Source organism: Peromyscus leucopus, chromosome 8b (genome assembly GCF_004664715.2).
Source record: "Peromyscus leucopus breed LL Stock chromosome 8b, UCI_PerLeu_2.1, whole genome shotgun sequence".
In the NCBI taxonomy this organism is placed as follows: Eukaryota; Metazoa; Chordata; class Mammalia; order Rodentia; family Cricetidae; genus Peromyscus; species Peromyscus leucopus.
The window spans coordinates 104,446,013-104,466,952 of record NC_051086.1 but is presented as its reverse complement, the minus strand read 5'-3'; the positions used below and the strand labels follow the sequence as shown (position 1 = coordinate 104,466,952).

Here is a 20,940-nt window from a genome sequence, read left to right as displayed (position 1 = left end):
CTTCTATGCAGACACACGATTTGGAACTATTTTTCTCACCCATGGCCTGTCTGTCCATGTTAATGTTGTCTGCAGACAGAAGACATGCTTCCATCTCCATGAGTACCATGCATGAAGTTACTTTGTGGTCTTGTGTGAAATATCTCAGCTTTACCATTTGTCACAAGTTTTCTCCTATGCATTCTTCTACAAGTTTTATGTTATTGAGTTTTACACTTAGGATCCATTTTGGTGTAACTGTTTAATATGGTTCACTTTTCAGCACATGGATGTCCAACTGTCCCAACTGCTCAATTGTTGAGAAGACAACTTGTTCTCCATCAGCCTGTTTTGAGCCTTTGTTGAACACCAATCCTCTCTTCTGTGTGTGGGTATACTTGCTGGCTTTATTCTATGCCATTGTCAGGCTACTATGATGCCATCTTAGGTTTTTAGTACTGTGGATTTAAAGCAAGTCTTGAAGTTGAGTCATTTACAGGAATATAGAAGCTTTGGTCTGTGTCAAGGTTGTTTTGGTCATTGTGGGCTCTTTGCCCATTTCCACATGGATTTTGGAGTCAGGGTCTTGGACACAAACTATGTTCTGTTGACTAAGGTGTTTCCTAATTCCTTGTCACTAGGATTTATAGAGTTTGATGAGTATCTTTTATGATCTTTTGTCAGAATTTGGCTGTTGTTTCATATGACATCTTTATTTTAATTTCAAATTCTGATAGTTGATTAATAATATTAAGACATAAATTGATTTTTCTGTATATTAATCTTATAACCAACAGACTTGTAATAGTCTTATAAGTTCTGTTGAAGTTTAAAAATAGACTCAATCAGATTATAACACACTGTTTGAACAAAGACAGTCAGTAATACCACCTCCTGTTCTACCCAGAGGGCTTTTTCTTCTTGCTTTGTATAATTGAGAATTTCCAGTGCAATAATGAAGTCAGGAAGTGAGAGTGGGTACCCTGGTCCTATTTCTGAGCTCAGCATTGGTCTTTCCTTATGATGGGCCTTGGTGGCTGTAAATTTCTTACATGTGGGGCCTGCCAGTCAGGAAGGTTCCCCTCCATTACTAGTTTTTATTCTTTTCTCCTTTATCAATATTAAAAAAAATTTTTTTTTTCAAGACAGGGTTTCTCTGTGTAGCCCTGGCTGCCCTGGAACTCTGTAGATCAGGCTGGTCTTGAACTCAGAGATCTGCCTGCCTCTACCTCTATAGTGCTTTGATTAAAAAGGCATGAGCCACCACAGCCCAGGTAAACTTTTTAAAAAATATTTACCTATGTGTCTATGTGTGCTTGTGCCCTTGGAGGCCAGAAGAGGGTATCTCATCCTCAGGAGGTGATGTTAAAGATGTTAGTGAGCCACCTGATGTAGGTGTTGGAAACTGATTCAAAATTTCCCCTGAGTATTGAGAGTATATGACTTCCTTCTTTCGTTGATATGGTCAGTCCATTTACTTGTAATTGCTGTCTTAGTTTCATTCCTGTTGCTGTGATAAAACACCCTGACAGAAGCAATTTAAGGGAAAGGACTTTGTTTGGTTTACAATTCTGGGTTACAGTCCATCATGGGAGGGTGGAGGTGGGATGGGGGTGGAGCAAGGTAGGAATTGAAGCAGCTAATCACGTTACAATCAGGAGCAGAGAGAGAATGAATGCGTGCAAGCTTACTGCTCAGTTCATCTTCTCTATTCTTACACAGTACAGGACCCAACTCCAGAGAATGGTGCTGCACACAGTGGATGAAATGTAATCAAGACATGCCCACAAGCCAACCTGGCCTAGACAATCCCTCACCGAGACTCTCTTCCTAGTTGATTCTAGACCAGTGATTCTCAACCTTCCTAATGCTGTGATCTTTAATACAGTGCCTCATGCTGTGGTGACCCCCAACAATTATTTTGTTGCTTCTTCATAGCTGTAATTTTGCTACTGTTATGAATCATAATGTAAATATCTGATTTGCAGGATACAGGAAATGAGACTGCAAAGGGGTCATGACCCACAGTCTGAGAACCACTATTTTAGGTTATCAAGTCGACAATTAAAACTCACCTTCACAGCTATTAAACACCTTTACAATCCTGAAAGAAAATCTACTAGCCATGATGTATTATTTATTTACGAGAGAGAGAGAGAGAGAGAGAGAGAGAGAGAGAGAGAGAGAGAGAGAGAGGTATGTGCATGACAGTGACTGCAGAGGGCAGGTGTCTTCCTTGGACATTCCACCCCACCCCCTTTTTTGGAAAGACAGCCTCTCATTGAGCCTGGAGCTCACTACCTGGCTAGACTGGTTGGCCAGAGAGCTCTAGGGATTTACCTGGCTCTGCGCCTTGGTGCTGAAACTACAGATACACTCAGGTCTTATGTGGGGGCTGGGGATCAAATTCATGTCGCCGTGCTTTCACAGCCAGCACCTTAGCAACTGAGCTGTGTCCCCAGCCTGCACACTGATGTTTATCTGAAATTTTCCACTTAGGATTTTGTATCTGTATTCATGAGGTCTACAGTTCTCTTGTGTTGTTTGTATTTTGGTACCATTGCGTTACTTATCTCACGAAGCAATACAGAAAGGGGTGTGCTGCTACCCATATGCCTCTTCCTTAATGTTGGGAAGAATTCTCCATGGAAACCATCTGGACTTGTGGTGCTCTTTAACAGATACAAAGCTACCGAGATCGCCTGTTTCAGGAGGGGACAAGCCTGTCTGTCAAGGTCACTCACAATATTTACCTCCCATCCTTTCAGAACCATCAGTGCTATTGCCTGCCGTTCCGGAGTCTAGACCCTTCTTTTTGTGTCTCCTTTCCGTCTGGGTGATGGCTCCCCAATTTTACCAATGCGTTTAAAGCAGCAGCACAGGCTCTCCACAGGAGTTGGCCACTTTCTCAGTGCACTGCTTCTCCCTGTCTTCTCTCTCCCTTTTTCCTACGCTTTTCTTTCACTAGCATCCTAGGTGGAAGCTGAGGCCAGGACCTGAGTTTCCCTCTTCCTAACATATGCAGTCAGGGGCCTCAGCATTGTTTTTATTTGATGAAGAAAATTTTTTAGAGACTTCCTCTTTTTGAGGAAGCTACAGCTTGGGCTATGTAGTGAGTCCCAGGCCAGCCAGGGCTACCTAGTGAGACCTAGCATCAAAAAACAAACAAAAAACCTTCCTTTCTGAAAAGCTTATTAAAATTGTACTTCATATTTTAATATAAAGGTTCACATAGCTATAATTACAGTACATTAAACTATACATACATTTATAATACTTTAGGTAAATGTGTTATTTACAATTATAATCTATATTACACGTTTTCTACTTGAATGTTTATTTGGGGACTAGAGCTTAGTGCAGTGCTTGCTGCTCCACAGGCCTGAGGACCTGACTTCAGATCCTCAGCACCCACACAGCTATCTGAGCATGGCATTGTGCATGTGTCACCCAGCACATACTGGAGATATGTGAGGAGGGACAGAGACTAGGGGATTCTGAGGGCTCGCTGGCCAGCTAGTATAGCCCATCAGTGAGTTTCAGGTTTAGTGAGAGATGACAGTGATTGAAAAAACACCTGAAGTCGACATATGACCTCTACATACATGTTTGTGCACACATGTACACAATGAACACACACACACACACACACACACACACACACACACACACACACACACCACAACACACACACTGATTTACAGTGTCACCCATTGCAGTTGCAGAGCACACTGTGATTTAGTACTTCCTCCTGGCTGTAGTGTGTGCTCAGCCTGGGAGGTGGCCTACCACTTGAGAAGAATGCACACCCTCATCGTGCTACATCTTTCCTCCACTTATTCTGTTCATTATCCAGTCAACATTCCCAAGTCTCCAACTGTAATTCTGGCTCTACCCTATGTACGCTCCATGGGCCCTCCTTTGGCATTAGAGGACTTTTGTTACTACACAACACCCTGGCTACGACCATGCCCAGCAGCCTTCTTTGGCTCCATGGCAGACTGGCATAACCCTTCCTAGCTGTTACTTTCATCCTACTTGTGTCTTTTTATTGAGAATATATTCTTTTGTGGGCAGCACACAGTTTCTCCTTACTTTTAACCTGACCTGAAAATTCCTCTTGCACTGCTTACTTTTCTCATTGCTGTAATGTGCAGCCTGAGGGAGGAAGAGGGATCTGGCTGGCTAGGGCAGCCCACTGTGGAGGGGAAGGCTGTGCTGCTTGGAGCAAAGGAGAGAGCTCAGCTGGCTTTCTCCTCACCCTTGTCTTTAGTCTAGGACTCCTCTAGAGCATACTGCAGCCCACATTAAGGGCAGGCTTTTCTCTCCCAGTTTCTTCTTTCTAAAAACATCTTTGAAGATACAGTCAAACATGTGCCTCACCACTGTCCTAGGCATTTCTTTTGCTGTTGTTTGAGAAGGCACTGGTTGTCCTGGAACTAGGTATATAGACAGAGATCTACCTGCCTCTGCCTTTCAAGTGCTGGGATTAACATCGTTTGCCTCCACTCCTGGCTCTAGGTATTTCTTAATCCAATCATGGTGAAAATCCGATTCAGCCACGAACTCCTCCTTTGCTTTAACTGTGGTGCTTAGTTTGTGCATGTCTTAGTTACTGATCTAGCATAGCTCACCTTTCCCTGAATTTCTGATCATTCTCTTCCCCTCCTTTCTTGGTACTATGTATGTTTGCATAAGATTTCATATTATCTTCCCTGGGCTGTTGTGCTGGATAGTTTTATGTTAACTTGACACAAGCTGAAGTCATCTGAGAGGAAGGAACCTCAATTAAGGAAATGCCTCCATAAGATCAGCTGTGGGCAAGCCTGTAGGGCATTTTTCTTAATTAGTGATTGATAGAGGAGGGCCATCCCTGAGTTGGTGGTTACGGGTTCTATAAGAAAGCAGGCAGAACTGAGTGATGGTGGCGCACGCCTTTAATCCCAGCACTTGGGAGGCAGAGCCTGGCGGATCTCTGTGAGTTCGAGGCCAGCCTGGTCTACAGAGAGAGATCCAGAACAGGCACCAAAACTACACAAAGAAACCCTGTGTCAAAAAACAAAAAACAAACAAACAAAAAAAAGCAGGCAGCTCTTGCCTCCAAGTTCCTGCTCTGACTTCCTTCAGTGATGAACAGTGATATGGAAATGTAAGCCAATTAAACTCTTTTCCCCCACATCATGCTTTTGGTCATGGTGTTTCATCACAGTAACAGTGGCCCTAACTAAGACAGCTGCCTTTAATTCCTGTGGTGTCTAAACAGTTATTTATGGAATGTTATGTTTCTTCTTTTTAGGGTGATAGAACTCTAGCCCAGGGCCTCAACCCCTGGACAAGCCCAGTTCAACACCTTTAAGAGTCAATATGCAGGTGACACAGACCACTTCAAAGTATAAGAGCCACGTACGAGGACTTATTTAATCTCTCTTCTCCCAACCATGTGCAGTTACCAGGAGTTCTGCTTCCATATGCTGTAATTTCCAGGATACACCTACTATGAATGTTCAGATAATTACCTTTCTATATGAGATTTCAATGTCAAGAGAAGGAACCCCAGGCATCCACACAGCACTCACTGACCCAGAGCCTCCCACTGCCATCATGCTTCAGTCTGGTGGTAGGGATCTTCTCCCTGTGCCTTTACATCTCTGGTTTGCCTCCATCCTTGAGACACCAAGCTGACAGTTTTCATTGGAGTTGCCCCATCAGCTTCTTCCATTCTCACACCATGGCCCTGAAGTCTGCTACAGCCCTAAACTTTGCCCACCTGCTGCTTTTCCTCCTGGCTGCACTGCTGTAGCCATTGGTCATTTCCTGCGGCTGCGGTGTGCTGAGCTTCTGGGATCTGTGGTTTATAGTCTTCATTGGAAATGAAAAAACTTCCAGTCACCACTTCTTCAAATATTTCTATGTCCTTCAAGGGGCCAAATATGACATGTGGAACCTTTTGCAGTTGCTGTACGGCTCCATAACACTCCTTGAACTCCCAGAACTTTCCCTTCTCATGTAACCCCATTCCCACTGTCTCCTGTGAGGCTGAATTCACTGCTGACCACCCCGATGTGTCTCTCCTGTCACATGCTGTTGTTTTCATCCCCAGACCTTTGTCTGGTAGCTCTTCTGATGTGTGTAACAGATGCCTGCCTCTGTCCCATGTGCCTGTCTGCCAGGTCTGACATCTGCAACAGCTCTGGACAGAGTTCCATGGATCGATTTTCTTCTCATTATAGGTCTTACTTCCTCTCACCTGTCTGGTCATTTGACAACAGCGTTAAAGGTAGTGTAACAAGGCACAGGGAGTGACTCTGGAAGGTGGACTCCGAGAGCAACATCCTCAGAGAACAAGAGGACTCTGAGGAGGAGCTCCCTGCCACAGCCAGTTGTCTCGGGTGAGGGCTCCTGCAACAGGCACCGCCCCTCTTCATATTGTTCATAGGATTGCCTGCTTTTCTTCTGCCCACATTTTTTTTTCAAGAGTTGTATTATGTGTCTGTGCACACACACATAATCACCATATGTACGTGGGAGGCCATATGCATGTGTATGACCCCTTGGAGCTGGAGTTACAGGTGGTTGTGAGCTCTGTGACATGGGTGTGGGGAACTGAAAACTTGGGCTTTTTGAAGAGCAGCCATCTAGCCAGCTCCAAACCTACCTTAAGGGCTGGATAACTCTTGCCCTTTGCTTGGGTCCTCCAAGACCCTCTAGGAGAGTGGCACACAATAGTGTTCCTCAGATTACTAGGGCGAGAAGAATCCTGAGGTGCCTTTAGCAGAGTCTAGCCTGAGCAGGCATTGTCCTTCTCAGACCTCCAAAGCATGCCAGAAAACTGGTGGCTGCAGCATAACAGTGATGGAGCAGTGGCAACAGGCTTGTCTCTATCCATAGGACACCATATCTGCAGAGTCCTATGCTACAGGCCACAGGTTACCTCATCTGTAGACTGCTGTGTGCTATAGACCATAGGGCATCTCATCTGTAGACTATGATGGACTAATGGCCCAGAGGTCACTTCATCTGTAGAGTGCTATGTACTATGGACCCTCACAGTGGCAAACTTGGAATTACCTGGGGCACTTTGAGCTTGGCAGGGAGGCAATTAGATGGCAAGGCCAGATGTGAGGAGGGGAGGAGTGGTTGCTTAAGCCTACATGGAATTTTTTTGTCTCTGGGAATTATGGCCAAGGTCATTAAAAGAAGGAAATTAGGCTCAGTTTCAACCGGAAACATTTCAGAACGTCCCTCAACAAGATGACTTGCTGTTGAACAGGTTAGGAAATTAACTCACAGGATGGTCTCTGGTGCCTGCAGGCAGTTACAAGAACATTGCAGGCAAGGGCATTTCCAGCTCAGCACTGGTACCATGCACACAACCTTCAGCAGGTTGCAAATGCGAATGGAGGATGTGTGTTTGCTCAGAATGCTGTAGCATCTGTGCTCACAGCTGAGTGCAGCCCCTGGGGCATAAGAAACCAATGTGTCCAGGAGATAAGTAGGAACTGAGAGTAGCTGAAACACGATTCTCCACCCACTGGAGCATGGTGGGCAACTATAACTTCAGTGACCATATCATGGGAAGAAGCACTGTTAAGTTATTGCTACCTGCTTTCAAATCCAACTCCTCCTAAGACTTCAAACGTAGGGATATTTATTTATCTTTAGGCAGAAAAACACTGAAAATAAAACAAGAGCCCAAACTGATAACCAGATGACTAAATTGGTTCCCATGTGTCCATGCAGCACTAGCAGAGTGGCTAGAGAGGGCCACACTCCATGTCTCACTCAGAGTCTGAACTACAGACCTGAAGCTTGGTGCCCAGTCACAGACCCATGCTGTGAGCATTTCTGCCCTTGTTCCTTTGCCCTGGCTTTGCCCCATGGCAGACTCCCAGAAGCCTTTCCATGTGGCTTCACAGCCAGGTACCAAGTAATACTGCCAATTCTAAACATGTTGACATAGAGGATGAAGATTATGGGGTAGAAGAGAAGCCATTTAAAAGTGAGTTCCTGAAAAAAGCCTTTTGTTTATGTAACTTGGCCTTTCAGTGAATCTGAATAAAGGTAAATAGAAATAATCAAAAAGTATGAACTCTGTGAGCCACAAAAGCAAGCTTCCAGTTTATCAAGCACATACTTCAGTGACACAGGTAAGACAAAAATGACATTGGTGAACTGTTCCCTGAGGGACCCCACTTCACTGAAATTCACAAAAGAGCTTTCAGGTCATAGTACTGGTGTTTGAAATTTTGCTGCTGGAGGTGGCCAGCTCAGGAGAGTGAGAGGGGGTGCTCAAACAAATGGGCAGCAGGGCTCTTCTCAGTCCATTAACTCCTACACCCAGCGCTGCGGCCAAGTTACCCTAACAAGGTGACTATGTGGTTGAAGTTTGTAATATCTGGTTATTAAGAGCATACAGGAGCAGCATTCACCAGTCAGCCAGGTGCAGAACACGAGGCCACAAGAGTCAAGTACATCCTTGGAGGAGCCAAGGTGGGAGGCATGTCTCAGCAACAGCATGGCAACTGTTCAGCAGTGCTCTGGGGTCCCGGCTGGGCCACAGCCCAGAAAAACCAGAGACCCGTGATTAGAGGAGGTGCCAGGCTGGCTGATGGTCTGTGGAGACGATCTGAGAGACTCAGAGTAATCAACGGTTTGCTACACAAGGTGAGGAAGAAGACAGTAGTAAAATCCCAAGGCTCAACCACACAGAGACTAGGCAATGGAGAAGGCGCTGTGATAGAAGTGTGACTTCCTTAAGGAGAACTCCCTCATACAGCCTGCGCCGCACTGAAGCTGTCCATGAGCACCTGTTCAGGAAGATGAGCATCAGGGCCAGTACAGTGCCTAGCTCAGCCTGAAGCTGACTGTGGGAGGGGCTGAGCAGGTGCCCAGGGGATCTGTAGTTAGGAAGGTCTGGCTGAAGGAGTGGAGAGAGAGTGGCGTGTGTGGAGTGGCATGCGGCAGGACAGACAGAAGGTACAGTGTGGGATGCAGCACTTACAGTCTCCAGGCCAGCTGGTGACTCAGGAAAAGGGGCACAAGGAATATGGCTGAATGTCAGGGTAGAGGGCGGACCATGGACAACCTCAGTGGAGCATACATAACATGGCACAGTAACAGAGAACAAGGAGGAGCCTGGGTCTCAACTTTGGTGACCAGGGAGAGGCTGGGGATGTGGCTCAGTTAGTAGAATGCATTCCTAGCCTACATGAAACCCCATGTTCTACTCCCATCACTGAACACACCTATAATCCCAGCACTTGGGATATAGAGGCAGGAGGATCAGGAATTCAAGGATTCTATTCTCCACTGCCTCGTAGGTAAAAGAACAGCCTGTAACATTGCCAAACCACGACCTCAATTCCCTGACCTGCAGAGACTTTGTCTTCCTGCCTCACAATTAGATCCAGACTCAGCCTCAGGCCACCACACTCTGCTTGTCACAAGTCAGAAACATGACCCTCTCACGCTTGTATTTTCTTCTTTGAGCTGCAAAGTTCCATTCATTTCATGAGGCTGATGCAAGAACACGGATTCTTCCTACACAATCCTTGTGCAGTATTGTACACATGCATACACCCATGATGATATAGACAGAAGCTGGCTGGAACCTAGCTAGAAATGGACTTGACTCTTCTAGACCAGTGGTTTTCAACGTTCTTAATGCTGCGATCATTTTACACAGTTCCTCAGGCTGTGATAACCCCCAAGCATAAAGTTATTTTTGTTGCTCCTTTTGCTACTGTTATGAATCATAATGTAAATACCTGTGTTTTCTGATGGTCTCAGGTGACCTCTGTGAAGGGGTTGTTCAACACCCCACCCCCAGAAGTCTCAACCCACAGATCTGTTCTAGACTATCTCAAAAGCAAGCAGATAAGCAAAGTTGATGACTGCTAATGCCTCTTCACCTCCCTCCTCACCTGCCAGCCCCTCAAGCAGTCTGAATACATATGAGTGCCATTTACTCCTCATGCCAAGCTGGTTTCAACCTCATCTGGGAATCACAGTGTGCCCCTCTGGAGTGCACACTGAAACCATGAAGGCCTTCCCTGGACACTTCCCCAGTCATCTACAACCCTGTAGAGGGTGGAATTCGTCTTTGAAGCCAACACATCTGGAACCTTCTCTGAGTTTGCCCGGAAGAGGAGAAGCCAGGCTCTGCCTGGGTACCCTGCACCCACTCCACATTTGCACCCAAGGATCTATCTCAGCCCATGGCCATTAGCGGGACAAACCCCGATTGCTCAGGGTAGCCCGTCTTTGTGCTACTGCTCTATCACCAGGTAGACTAGTAGGGTTTGAGTGAGATGCTGCCTCTCCTGACTGCTGGTGGAGCTGGGAAAGGGCTCTCCTCATGGCCCGTCCCCTGCACCCACCTCAAACCCTCTCCTTCAGGGAGAACCTTCTTTCCTGTCACCTCTTCCTAGGAGCTGTCACAAAGCAGAGTTTAGTTCTTACAGTTCTCTGCCCCATAGCCAGCTGGAGACTGTCGGAGGTTCATCCCTGCCCTCCCCACCATCCTCTGCTTGCTTCCAGTGCCAGCCTCCAGCCCTCTGTCACAGCATCTGACTACTCACTTCATGTCACTCCTGCTCCTGTAAGGGGTTTATTTTTAGCTGTCTGTGTTCCCTAAGGGTAATGAGCCTTCTGAGGTCAAGGACAGGGACAGCTAACCTCTTTGTCATCTACAGACCTTAGCACCAAATTTTTGTGGAGAAGACAAATGGCTGCAGGGCCAGAAGACATAAGGAGCTATGGATGATACAACTGCCAAGTGTTGGGGCTAGGAAGTCATCTATAAAGAAGGGACCATTAATGGTCCATTCAGGGCTACAGGCAGGATGGGGACAGACAGGACGGGTGGCGGGCTGAGCTCTGGGGCCAGTGCTAGCATGTTTAGAAACAGGGAAAGAAGGATGTGGCAGGCAGAGCTGTGGTGGGGAGGGAGGCAGGCTGGGTCCAGGGCCACTCGCTGCCATTGTCAGAAACACAGAGAAGGGCCTTAAGAATGGTTAGGGTGTGGGCACAGTGCAGGTGCCAGGGACACACAGAAGACAGACAGACGGGTGATCTGGCAACTGGTAGAAACTAGGACTGGTTTTGGTCCCCAGAGGCAGACGTTGGTGGAAGAGTTTTACTCAATCCTGTACAAGAGAAGACCTAGGAAGGGGACAGCCACAGAGCGTACACGTCCAGAAGAACAGGAGGGAGACACAGGAATGGCCGGCTCCACCTAACACCTGGGGTCACTGTCAGGTGGGCTGAGGTAGCTCTGGGTCCACAGGCAGAGCCTTGCTTCCTACCCTTGGGGATGAACAGAGGTTACTTACACTGTCCACAGCGAGGATTTTGGCCCAGATGAAGACAAGGAGTGGCCGCAGCTCTCGGGCTGAGCTCTGGAGCAGCTTCAGCACATAGGGGAAGATGCCCACCGACAGGGCCTGGAGATAAAAGACAGCGTCAGCAGAGCCTGATGACCCCTGTCCACCCTTGCTGATTGCCTCACTTCACTCCTCAGGTTGCAAGCATTCTTGGCCTTTCCTCTTCAGGACCATGCTGGAGGAACCACTGTTGGATTTTTCTGTCCAACCTTAGATGTTTTTCTTTCCTCTTTCAAATATTGTTCTTCCTATTTTTAGGCTTTTCTCCCTCTTCCTTCAATGCTAGCTTGCAATCGATCACTCTTTGTTGACAATATCTAATTAATGAAAACCTGAAGACTGCTAACCTGTTCATCCCATAGCACTCTGTAGCTGACCTCATGTAGGTAATTTCACTGTGTCCCAATGGACAGCTACTGTTTATAATGTAAAATAACCAATCCATATAAAATGTCTGATTGTTTCATCAGTATTGTTTAAACTTCATTTGTTTAATTTAATGTAAATAGGTGTGTGTATGTGTATGTGTACATTTGTACGTTGGAACACTTGTGTGTGCAGAGGAAGCCAACAGAAGTTTGGGTGTTTTCCTCTACTACCTCACCGGATCTTCTGAGATGGTCTTGTACTAAAGCCTGCCGGGAAGGGTAGATTGGCTGCCAATGACTTCCAGGGACCCACCCACCTATCTCTGCCTCCCCCAGTGCTGGAGTTACAGATGCAGGGTAATGCACCAGCGTTTACGGGGCGCTGTGGATCTGAACTCAGGCCGGCATGCTTACTCACAGGCACTTTGCCCACTGAGCCATCTCTTTAGCCCCAAACCTTTACTTGTAAAAAGAGCCAAATAAGCTGTCCACACTGCAGATCGGAGGCTCTAAAGCTCCTTCAGTCTGCAGGCTTCTCCAGCTCTCTTTGGTTTCCTTATGACTTATTTGTTGGAAACATGGATCACTGCTTGGTTCTACTTCTGTTTTTGCAGAATGAGGACCCAGAGGAATTGTAGGCAGAAGTTTCCTGTCCCAACCGCCTGCTCCCAAATAACCACACAGAGGCTCATATAAATGCTTGTTACTGACTAGCTCTTACAACCAATCACAGCAACCAATCTTCACAGTGTACAAAGGGATTATTCCATAGCAGAGAATGGTTCAGAACCGTGCCTAGGTCACCGTGCAGACAGTGTGAGGGTGTGAACTTCCTGGGAGGACAAAAGGCCATGGGAGGCATATGCCCACCTGCCTGTGTGGCTCCTGGCTTTTGGAAAGTCTAACAATGTGGGGGACCAATGACAAAAGCACCAGGGAGAGAGTTGCTCACCCTGGCTCACATGAATGGCTAGTTCTGGTTTGGAGTTCGCAAACTACTTCCCTCTCTTCCCCCAGGTAAGGCAGAAGGCACGTACCAAGCTCACCGCCCAGGGACCCAAGTCCAAAAAGCGTCCCAACAAGTCCAAGGCCCTCAGCCGGTGCACCTGGCTTAGCAGCACCTGGAAAAGCAAGAAAGATATTGAACCACAACAAAATGACACTGATTGCCACCTCTCTAAGAAAGCTCCAATGTGAGCTGGCAGCCCAGAAGGGGTCTGACAAGACCACGCCCCATGTCCAATGGTTCTTTTTTGTAGCTCAGCTGCTGCCTGTGCAGTTCATGCTTTAGATAGGTTGAAAAAACACTTCTTCATTACCCAAGTAAAACATGCCACCTGCACAAAAGAACATAGGAACATTCCACTGTGATCAACAGGACCACCGCTGGTGGCATTGTTCTCTATGCACACCCTTGCCCAGATGAGTCTAAACCAGGCAATACAGTCTATTCCCACTTCCTTTCTCAACTGATGATGATACATGGTGAGGATGACTCCCTATCCCTAGACACCCACAGTGGTCTCTCTCCCAATGGCAGCACAGTATGTCCTCTTTATAAATGTACAGTTTGTTTAAATAGTTTCCCCAATGCTAGATATCACAATTCTGTGACAAATAGCCTAATCTGCACATCCTTGCAAATTTTCACAACTATTTTCTCCTGAGGATAAGTCTGAGAAGTAAAATTATAGGTTGCAACATCTGCATGACATTTCCACAGTGCCCTCGGCCTACTACCTCAGTCTTCTAACAAGAGGCAGCATGACGGCACTCACTGAGATGTGACTGGGTGAAGTACCCGACATCTCTTGGCTCTGATTTATTAATGCTCAGAACAAGGTCAAACAATCCTTAGGAACAAAATCAGGTAACAGTGACTGCTAATGGGCAACACTGTTCACTACTGTTTTATGTGAAAATAAGCATCATCAATGAAGACTATGGGAACAATGTCAAATATTACTTAGTTTTTTTCCCCCCTCAAATAGCACGTTTCCTGTTTCTTTTATTGATTTATACCTTTAAAAAGCTGGAGTCCAGTCCAACATGAATTAAAATTATTTTAAGAATACAGACTGGCTTTTTTGGGTGTGTATTTGTACTTCAAAAAATTAGAAAGTGTGTGTGTGTGTGTGTGTGTGTGTGTGTGGTGGTGGTGGTGGGGCTGAAGATTTGGCTTGGCAGTTAAGAACACCAGCTGCTCTTGCAAAGGACCTGGCTTCAATTCCAAGAACCTACATAATGGTTCACAACCATCTGTAACTCCAGTTCCAGAAGATCTGACATCCTCTTCTGGCTTCTGTGGGTAGTGTGCATGTTATATAGACATACACGCAGGCAAAATACCCAGGTATATAAATCTTTTAAAAATTAAAAAACAAACAACTAAGAACCAAACTCCTGTTTCATGCTATCACAGATACAGGAAATCACAGATGACTGAGCCCGAGCAGGTTCTGGGGTTCCTGTCCATTTGTGGCAGTCAGTCTATGAAACAGGGTCTGTCAAGGAAGCCTATGTTTGCTCCATGGTGAACAAACATTGCTCAGGCTTTTTGCCTGAGACAAGAAGAGAAACTGAGGCTCTGGGGGCAAGGACTTCCCTCTAGCAGGGAGACCCAGGAACTTCGGAAGGCAGCCCATCATGGAGTACAGGGGCAGACAACATATGCAGCAGCTTGGCCACCATATTGCCTCCGGACACAGCCCCGCACTTCCAGGCTCAGACTGTATCTGAAACAAGACGCCCCGACAGCAAACACACTCAGGAGAAACGCTTGAGATTTTGTAGCAGCCGTGTAAGAGAATAACTGCCCTGAAAATTCACTCTTGCCTTTCTTGCTTGATGTTGACTTTCTTTCTTCTTCTGTCTGGGGTGCCTCTGCCCACCTACCTCCCCGAGGAGGAGGCAGCAGTCATGGAGGGTCCCCGGCACAGCCACACAAAGCCAGAAAGGCCCACACTTTGGGCCTGCTTACTGAAAGCAGACAGTGGCTACAGATGTCAGTCTCGACAAGCTGGAGGAAGTAGCAGTTCATGGAGCTGGAACCCCTTTGCAGCCCCTCACCTTTGTATTTCCTCTCCCTTTCCTAGCTTTGCTTCTCAGGGCTCATCCCGGAGTCAGGCGGGGCCTGGTTGGGGAGACAGAGCCTTGTGTGTGGTGGAGGACCTGTTGCTTACATTTTCCTGAAAGGTCACATGGAAAATGGCTCATGCTCTTTTTGCAACTACTTCTCCATGTTTTGGCATCAGACTGGCTCTAGAGGTCTTCTCTTTCCCTGGAAGAGTGTGAGTTGTAAGTGGAACATGAAAAGTCAAGTCGATAAAAGCCGTTTACAAAAGGCCTGTTTGCCAGACCCCAAAGAACTGGATTAACATGCCTGGCTCTGCAGCCCTGCTGCAGGAAGGACCAACTTTACTCTGCTGTGCTGCTACAGTAAGAGGCAGGTTAGAGAGAGAGCTGTATGGTGACCCAGGTGACCTGAGAGGAACCCTGAGAGAAGTCCCTAGTGCTGCTGCCATTTCCTGGAATCACATGGGCACCTAAGCTCTCCAGGTTTTGTCCTGCTATTGTAACTGTTGTTACTTTGGAAAACATTTGCTACAGCTTGTAGCTCACTTTGCAATCCCAGGACAGTCTTAAAACTAATGTAGACATATGTAAGAGGAGCAGTGATAATTATTTTCATAATGTCAGAAAAGAAGTAACAATAACATCACCTCCAGTTTGACCCATGTCATTCTTTAAAGGCCCCACTTCAGCAGAACAGGCTATTGTTACATTTTACATTTACATGCACTCTTCTTTCTTGCCTCTTTTTGTCTGACTGGGATTCCTGGGACTCTAGATGGGGAGAAAACTGAGTTTTCTAGGGTAGGGTAGGTGAGGCTGTGAGGCTGACTGTCCTGTGGGAGAGACTCTGGGCAGGAAGGTCTACTGTTCTCTATGGGGAAAGATTTTTGAGCTGCAGTTGCTCTGAGCATTTGGCCCAGTGAAGATGGATGGTTGCCCATCACAATGTGGTTAGCAGCCCCAAATGAGCAAACACAAGCCCTTCTTGGAAGGAAGCAAGGCCAATGTCCTTGGACAGGTGGAAATCAGACCCATGGTTGTTTTCTAGAGGGAAGTAACTTGATAAGTGCTTTGGAGAGCGATGGTCCTATCACTGGCCCTTGGCAAGTTCTGTACCTCTCATCTGGAGGGCAGCCTGTCCTCTATTCCTCCAGGGATGTGGGGTAGCTTCCTACCCTTCCAAGTTGATACCCCCTCCTGACTTCCATAGCTTCTGACATAGCCCCTTCTTCCTCCTCCCACACACATGCTTGATAAATAGTATTTTCTGGCTTCTAGAGTAAGTCACAAGTCCTCAGTGTCTGATTTGGCTTTTCTTAGTCACAACCCAGCTCACCAGTTTCTCCCACAAACACACATTTAATAAAACATAAACTTGGTGGCCTGTGATGACAAATCCACCATTCCTATCCCTATTCCATGCTGTTTTAGTAATCAAAAGTCAGCAAGAAGTAAATGGGTTCCCCACAACCAGACCAGTTTGCACACCCCGAAGGTACTAAAGTTTCTGATTGGTCCCCCACCAAGGGAAGGCTGGTGGCACCTGGCCTGTCTGTGCTGCTCTGGTACTGGTCAGGAGAATGAATGCTGTGGCCCAGTTAGGATTTTCGTGGTGGACTCATCCTTTTCTCACAGGACAAATTTGCATCTCATGTCCTTCCAAACAGAAGGAGGTGGTATGCCAAGAGTCCGCACCATAGCAAAGCTCGTTGGCAGCAGCATTTCATCATCAATTCCTAACTCGCAAGCAGGAGGAGGGAGGGTGTGGTGATCTATCCCAGTTTATATTTAATTGCGAGAGGAAGAAGGGAATTCAATGGCTTTGCCAAGAAAAGGCCACTGGGACTAAGTAAGCATCTCCTGACTTCAGATCAGATGTGAGGCACTGATGTGCCATCTGCCTGAAGCATAGCTCCCGTGGGGGAACTGCTACTGCCTAGACCCTCGTGTACCCAGGACACACGTTTTCCTCCCTTGGGACAGATGCCTCAGACAGTCTAAGCCGTCGAGAAGTGACTGACCTGTAGGACAATGGGCAGCTGCTCTGGGGGGCTCCTGTTTTCCACACCCATTGTGAGCCACACCTGGAATGCCGTCAGCTGCTCAGCAAAGAATGGGCTGTGCTGTAGGAGAAGCAAAGAGCTGGTTAGTGAGGCAGGGTTCTTTACACCACTTTCACCCCTCAGTCCCGACAAGGCAGTGACTGTGAGGGACAGAGATGGTGGCAGCAGGTCTTCCAGGCTTTGTTAACAGTCTGGACAGGAGAGGGAAGTCTGAGGCCTGTGACCTGAGCACTTGGATGATATGTTCCTGTCAGCAAGTAGAGAGATGGGGACAAGAGGAAGCCTGGGTGCACACTGTGCATATGGTGTCTACTATGCCCCTGAGTGAAGACACACCCGGGGTAGTTGCCTCTTAGCCAGAGACATGAATTGGTGCTATTGGTGCAGATTTCATTCTACTTTTTAAAAGATTTATTTATTTATTTATTTATTTTTTGAGACAGGGTTTCTCTGTGTAGCTTTGCGCCTTTCCTGGAACTCACTCTGTAGACCAGGCTGGCCTTGAACTCACAGAGATCCTCTGCCTCTGCCTCCTGAGTGCTGGGATTAAAGGCGCTCCACCACTGCCCAGCTTCTACTACTATTATTTTAAGAGACAGGGTCTCTCTATACCCACACTAGCCTGGAGCACACCATTGTCCTTCCTCAGCTTCCTGAGAGACGAGACTACAGGTGTGCACCACCACATTTGGCCTGGTTATTTTTGGAAGCTGAACTATAGAGAAGGGACTCAGGACTGAATTGGACCTCTAACACTTAAAAGCCAAAAAGACAGGTGGAACCTGCCAAGAAAGCTGTGAAGGGATCAGTCTTGGAGGGAAAGCAACATCATGTGGAGTTCTGGAAGCCAGGTCAGTGATGTGTTCAGCAGTGCTGAACATGAAATGAACCAAGCAAGACTAAGACTATGATGCATCTGTGGATCACTTCAGGGACAGAGGTCACTCCAAATAGTAAGGACTGTCTCGGATCCAGCAAAGCACAGCTGGAGTGACACGAAGACAGAGAGGAAAGGACAGAGGAGACACACTGCCGAAGGAGGTGGTGCAAAGGGGAGGAGAGACATAGGTTATGTGTGGAGGGAAAGCAGACCAGGATAAGCATTTAGAGGTGGAGGACAGTGGAATATGAAAGCTGATGGAAAAGGAGCCAGGCAGCCACTGGCAGTGGGGTGAGGGGCACAGGAGGAGGGCTGATGCTGTAGGAGGAGAAGGGAAGCATGCTGCAAGGCAGTTCCGGGTCGGAGGGGAGAAGCTGGTGCTCTCTCTACTACTCTTGTTTCTGAGGGGAGCATGCATAGACTGTGAGGGAGAAATGTGGTGGGAATGGACAGGAGAGAGGGAGAAGGAGCTGAGGACATGCACGTGGTTACACTGTGCTATAGCTTCTGAGGCCCCCTTGAAGGATAGCTGCACAGGTGTGAGCTGAGCAGACAAAAGGGCAGGGTACGTACCAACGACCCAGCACCTTAACCATGGAGCAGGGCTTGGGCCTTCTGGCTAGCATGAAGGCTAATGGAGTCGGAGTCCTGGAGGACCACTAGAGAGGCTGGTAGGGAGTCACCAAGTCCCTTTGTTCCCTTGCTAGGGTCACCAGCAATGACATGCAACCCACAGGAACAGGTGGCTTGGGTGGGAAGGAGGACAACAGGACTGAAAGAGACAGCAGGAGGCTAGTGGCCTGTGCAATTCCCAGTCTATGCGTCAGCTTCACCATCATACAAGATCCAGCAGTGTCTTGTTCTCAGGCACCATTTTCCTTTGGGGCTTTCTCTTTTCCCTGGCGGAGGTAGCAGCACCCATCAGAGGCGTAACTGTGAGCCCAGGAGTTGGGGGGGGGAAGCAGCTTTGTCCTTAATCTGTAGCGCACCTTCCCTGAGAACTCTATCAGAGCTGGGTACGGTAGTAAAGGCCCAGTCACACAGGGTCCTTAAGTTCACCTGCCACCTAGAAAGGCACCAGGACTCTGTAATAGCAGTGCACACAAAGGATATTGTATTTGGGGCAGCCTAAGAAGCTAGAGTAGAGCCCCCTAAGTGGTTTTCTCATTTTCAAGTAGGAATTATTCACCAATTGTTTTAAAATCTCATTAAGTGCCTCCTCTCCCACATCCCACAAGATCCTGATGAATGACAATCACATCCTCTCTCTCCATCGGTTTTTGTTTACGGATTTTCACATTGTCCATTGGTGGAGTGACTGTTTCAAGCAGAGACAATAATTCTTCATCTAGCCAGGTGAGGAGGCAGATGCTTATCATCTCAGCATTGGGGAAGCAGAGGCAGGAGATGTCAGCCTGGTTTACACAGTGAACTCTAGGTCAGCCAGGCTTACACAGCAAGACCCTTTCTACAAACAAACAAACAAACAACACATAACTCCTTCACCTAAGCCTGACCAGAGATGAAAAGCACACCTTTGCTGGCTGTGTGCTAAGGCCAGGGGGTACCAGGACAGCTACACAGCATGAGGACTGCACAGGCGGCCCATGTGAGGATTCGGAGTTGGCATCTGGGCCAAGTCTCTCAGGTGACCTTGTCATCAGACTAGAAGGGAACAACCAGGGAAGACCGAGGGACTGAGGCAAGGCATGCAGCTGTAACTGCATGGCCTGTCTTCCAGGAGAAATGGCACCCAAGATGCTCTGCTGTATGTCTAAAATAACACAGGTCCAATGAAGCAAAGGCCCAAAAGTGAGAGAGTCAGCTGGGAGCTGCAGAATCCGGTTCACTGGCAGGAGCTAATCTGGCCAGATTTACGGCATGGTTACTGATACAAAGCTGGCCACTGTTCTCTGCTCTCCCTTTGAGGGGCCTGACGACCTGAGCCTGGGTACTTGAGTCTGCTCATGAGGAGATGAGAGCGATCTGCTCAGTGGTCACGAGTGTTCACACCATCCCCTGCAAAATCTACAGAGCCTGCAGAAAGGTCTCTATTTCAGCTGGTTATCCCAGGCTTCCTGATGTCTGGTCCCCTCCTCCTGGTCTCTCTTCCTACCCTGATAAATATCAATCTGAATGGGGTTTTGATTTCTTACTAGTTAAAATCTGTCACTTGAAAACAAGGCTTTAAGATGAGTCCAGTAAACTGTAGGCCAACTATCGTATTTGTGATGGTTGGAACAGGTATGGCCTCCACAGACTCATGTGTTTGAATGCTTGGCCCATAGGGAGTAGTACTATTAGGAGGGGTGGCCTTGTTGGAGGAAGTGTGTCACTGTGGGGAAGTGGGCTTTGAGGTCTCATATGCTTAAGCTACGGCCAATGTGGCACACACTCTCTCCTTAGGCAGCTTGTGAATCAAGATGTAGAACTCTCAGCTCCTTCTCCAGCACCATTTCTGCCTGCACGCTGCCATGCTTCTTGCCATGGTGATAATGAACTAAACCTCTAAAAATGGTAAGCCAGCCCCAATTAAATGTTTTCCTTTATAAGAATTGCTGTAGTCATGGTGTCTCTTCACAGCAACAGAAACGCTGACTAAGACAATAGTAAAGATGTGAATTTAGTCAAGTTGACATACAAAATTACTTGTAAACAATACACATACAAATCAAGGGGAACCTCCTCCCTCCCCCCCAGAATTTAGCTGTGTTGATTCAGTGTAATACAGATGTCAGCATTCCCCAACTCAATCTCTGACTCTCCATAAACTCAGTCAGAGTACTGCAGGTTCTCTGAAGGAATGAACAAGTGACCACAGTACTCACACGGGAACACAGAGGGTCAAGGGAATGGGGCAACTGTGGAACAGAACACAGTTGGAGGGCAGACATCTGTGAATGTTCAGAATCAAAACTGTGATCACGGCGCCTGGACAAAGGGCCTGAGAGGACAGAGCAGAGAAGCTGGAAGCAGCTCACACAGACACAGGTCCAGTGTGGTGACACTCGGAGTGGACACCCACGGACAGCAAACACTTCCTGCTCCAACTCACGCCTCCCTCTTAGTGATCATGGATGGTTGGCAGGGCTTGGAGGGACAGCAACACAAAGCTCTGGAAGGGAAGACAGCGGCATTTGGGGGTGCTTGCCTCAGGTAAGTCAAGATGGCTTTCGACAGCACAACAAAGG

At 47.4% G+C, this 20,940-nt stretch overlaps 1 protein-coding gene across 4 annotated transcripts in view; it reads right to left on the bottom strand.

Annotated features, from left to right (window-relative positions):
• The window catches only part of Rptor (regulatory associated protein of MTOR complex 1), a 345,487-nt gene that overhangs the window by 79,608 nt on the left and 244,939 nt on the right, over positions 1–20,940 (bottom strand). For all 4 annotated transcript variants that reach the window (XM_028853561.2, XM_037201582.1, XM_028853564.2 and 1 more), the window contains 3 exons: positions 16,828–16,929; positions 12,769–12,852; positions 11,313–11,423 (listed from right to left, as the gene is read on the bottom strand). In XM_028853561.2, the coding sequence (XP_028709394.1) occupies positions 11,313–11,423; positions 12,769–12,852; positions 16,828–16,929 (297 nt within the window). The remainder of the gene's footprint in view (positions 1–11,312; positions 11,424–12,768; positions 12,853–16,827; positions 16,930–20,940) is intronic.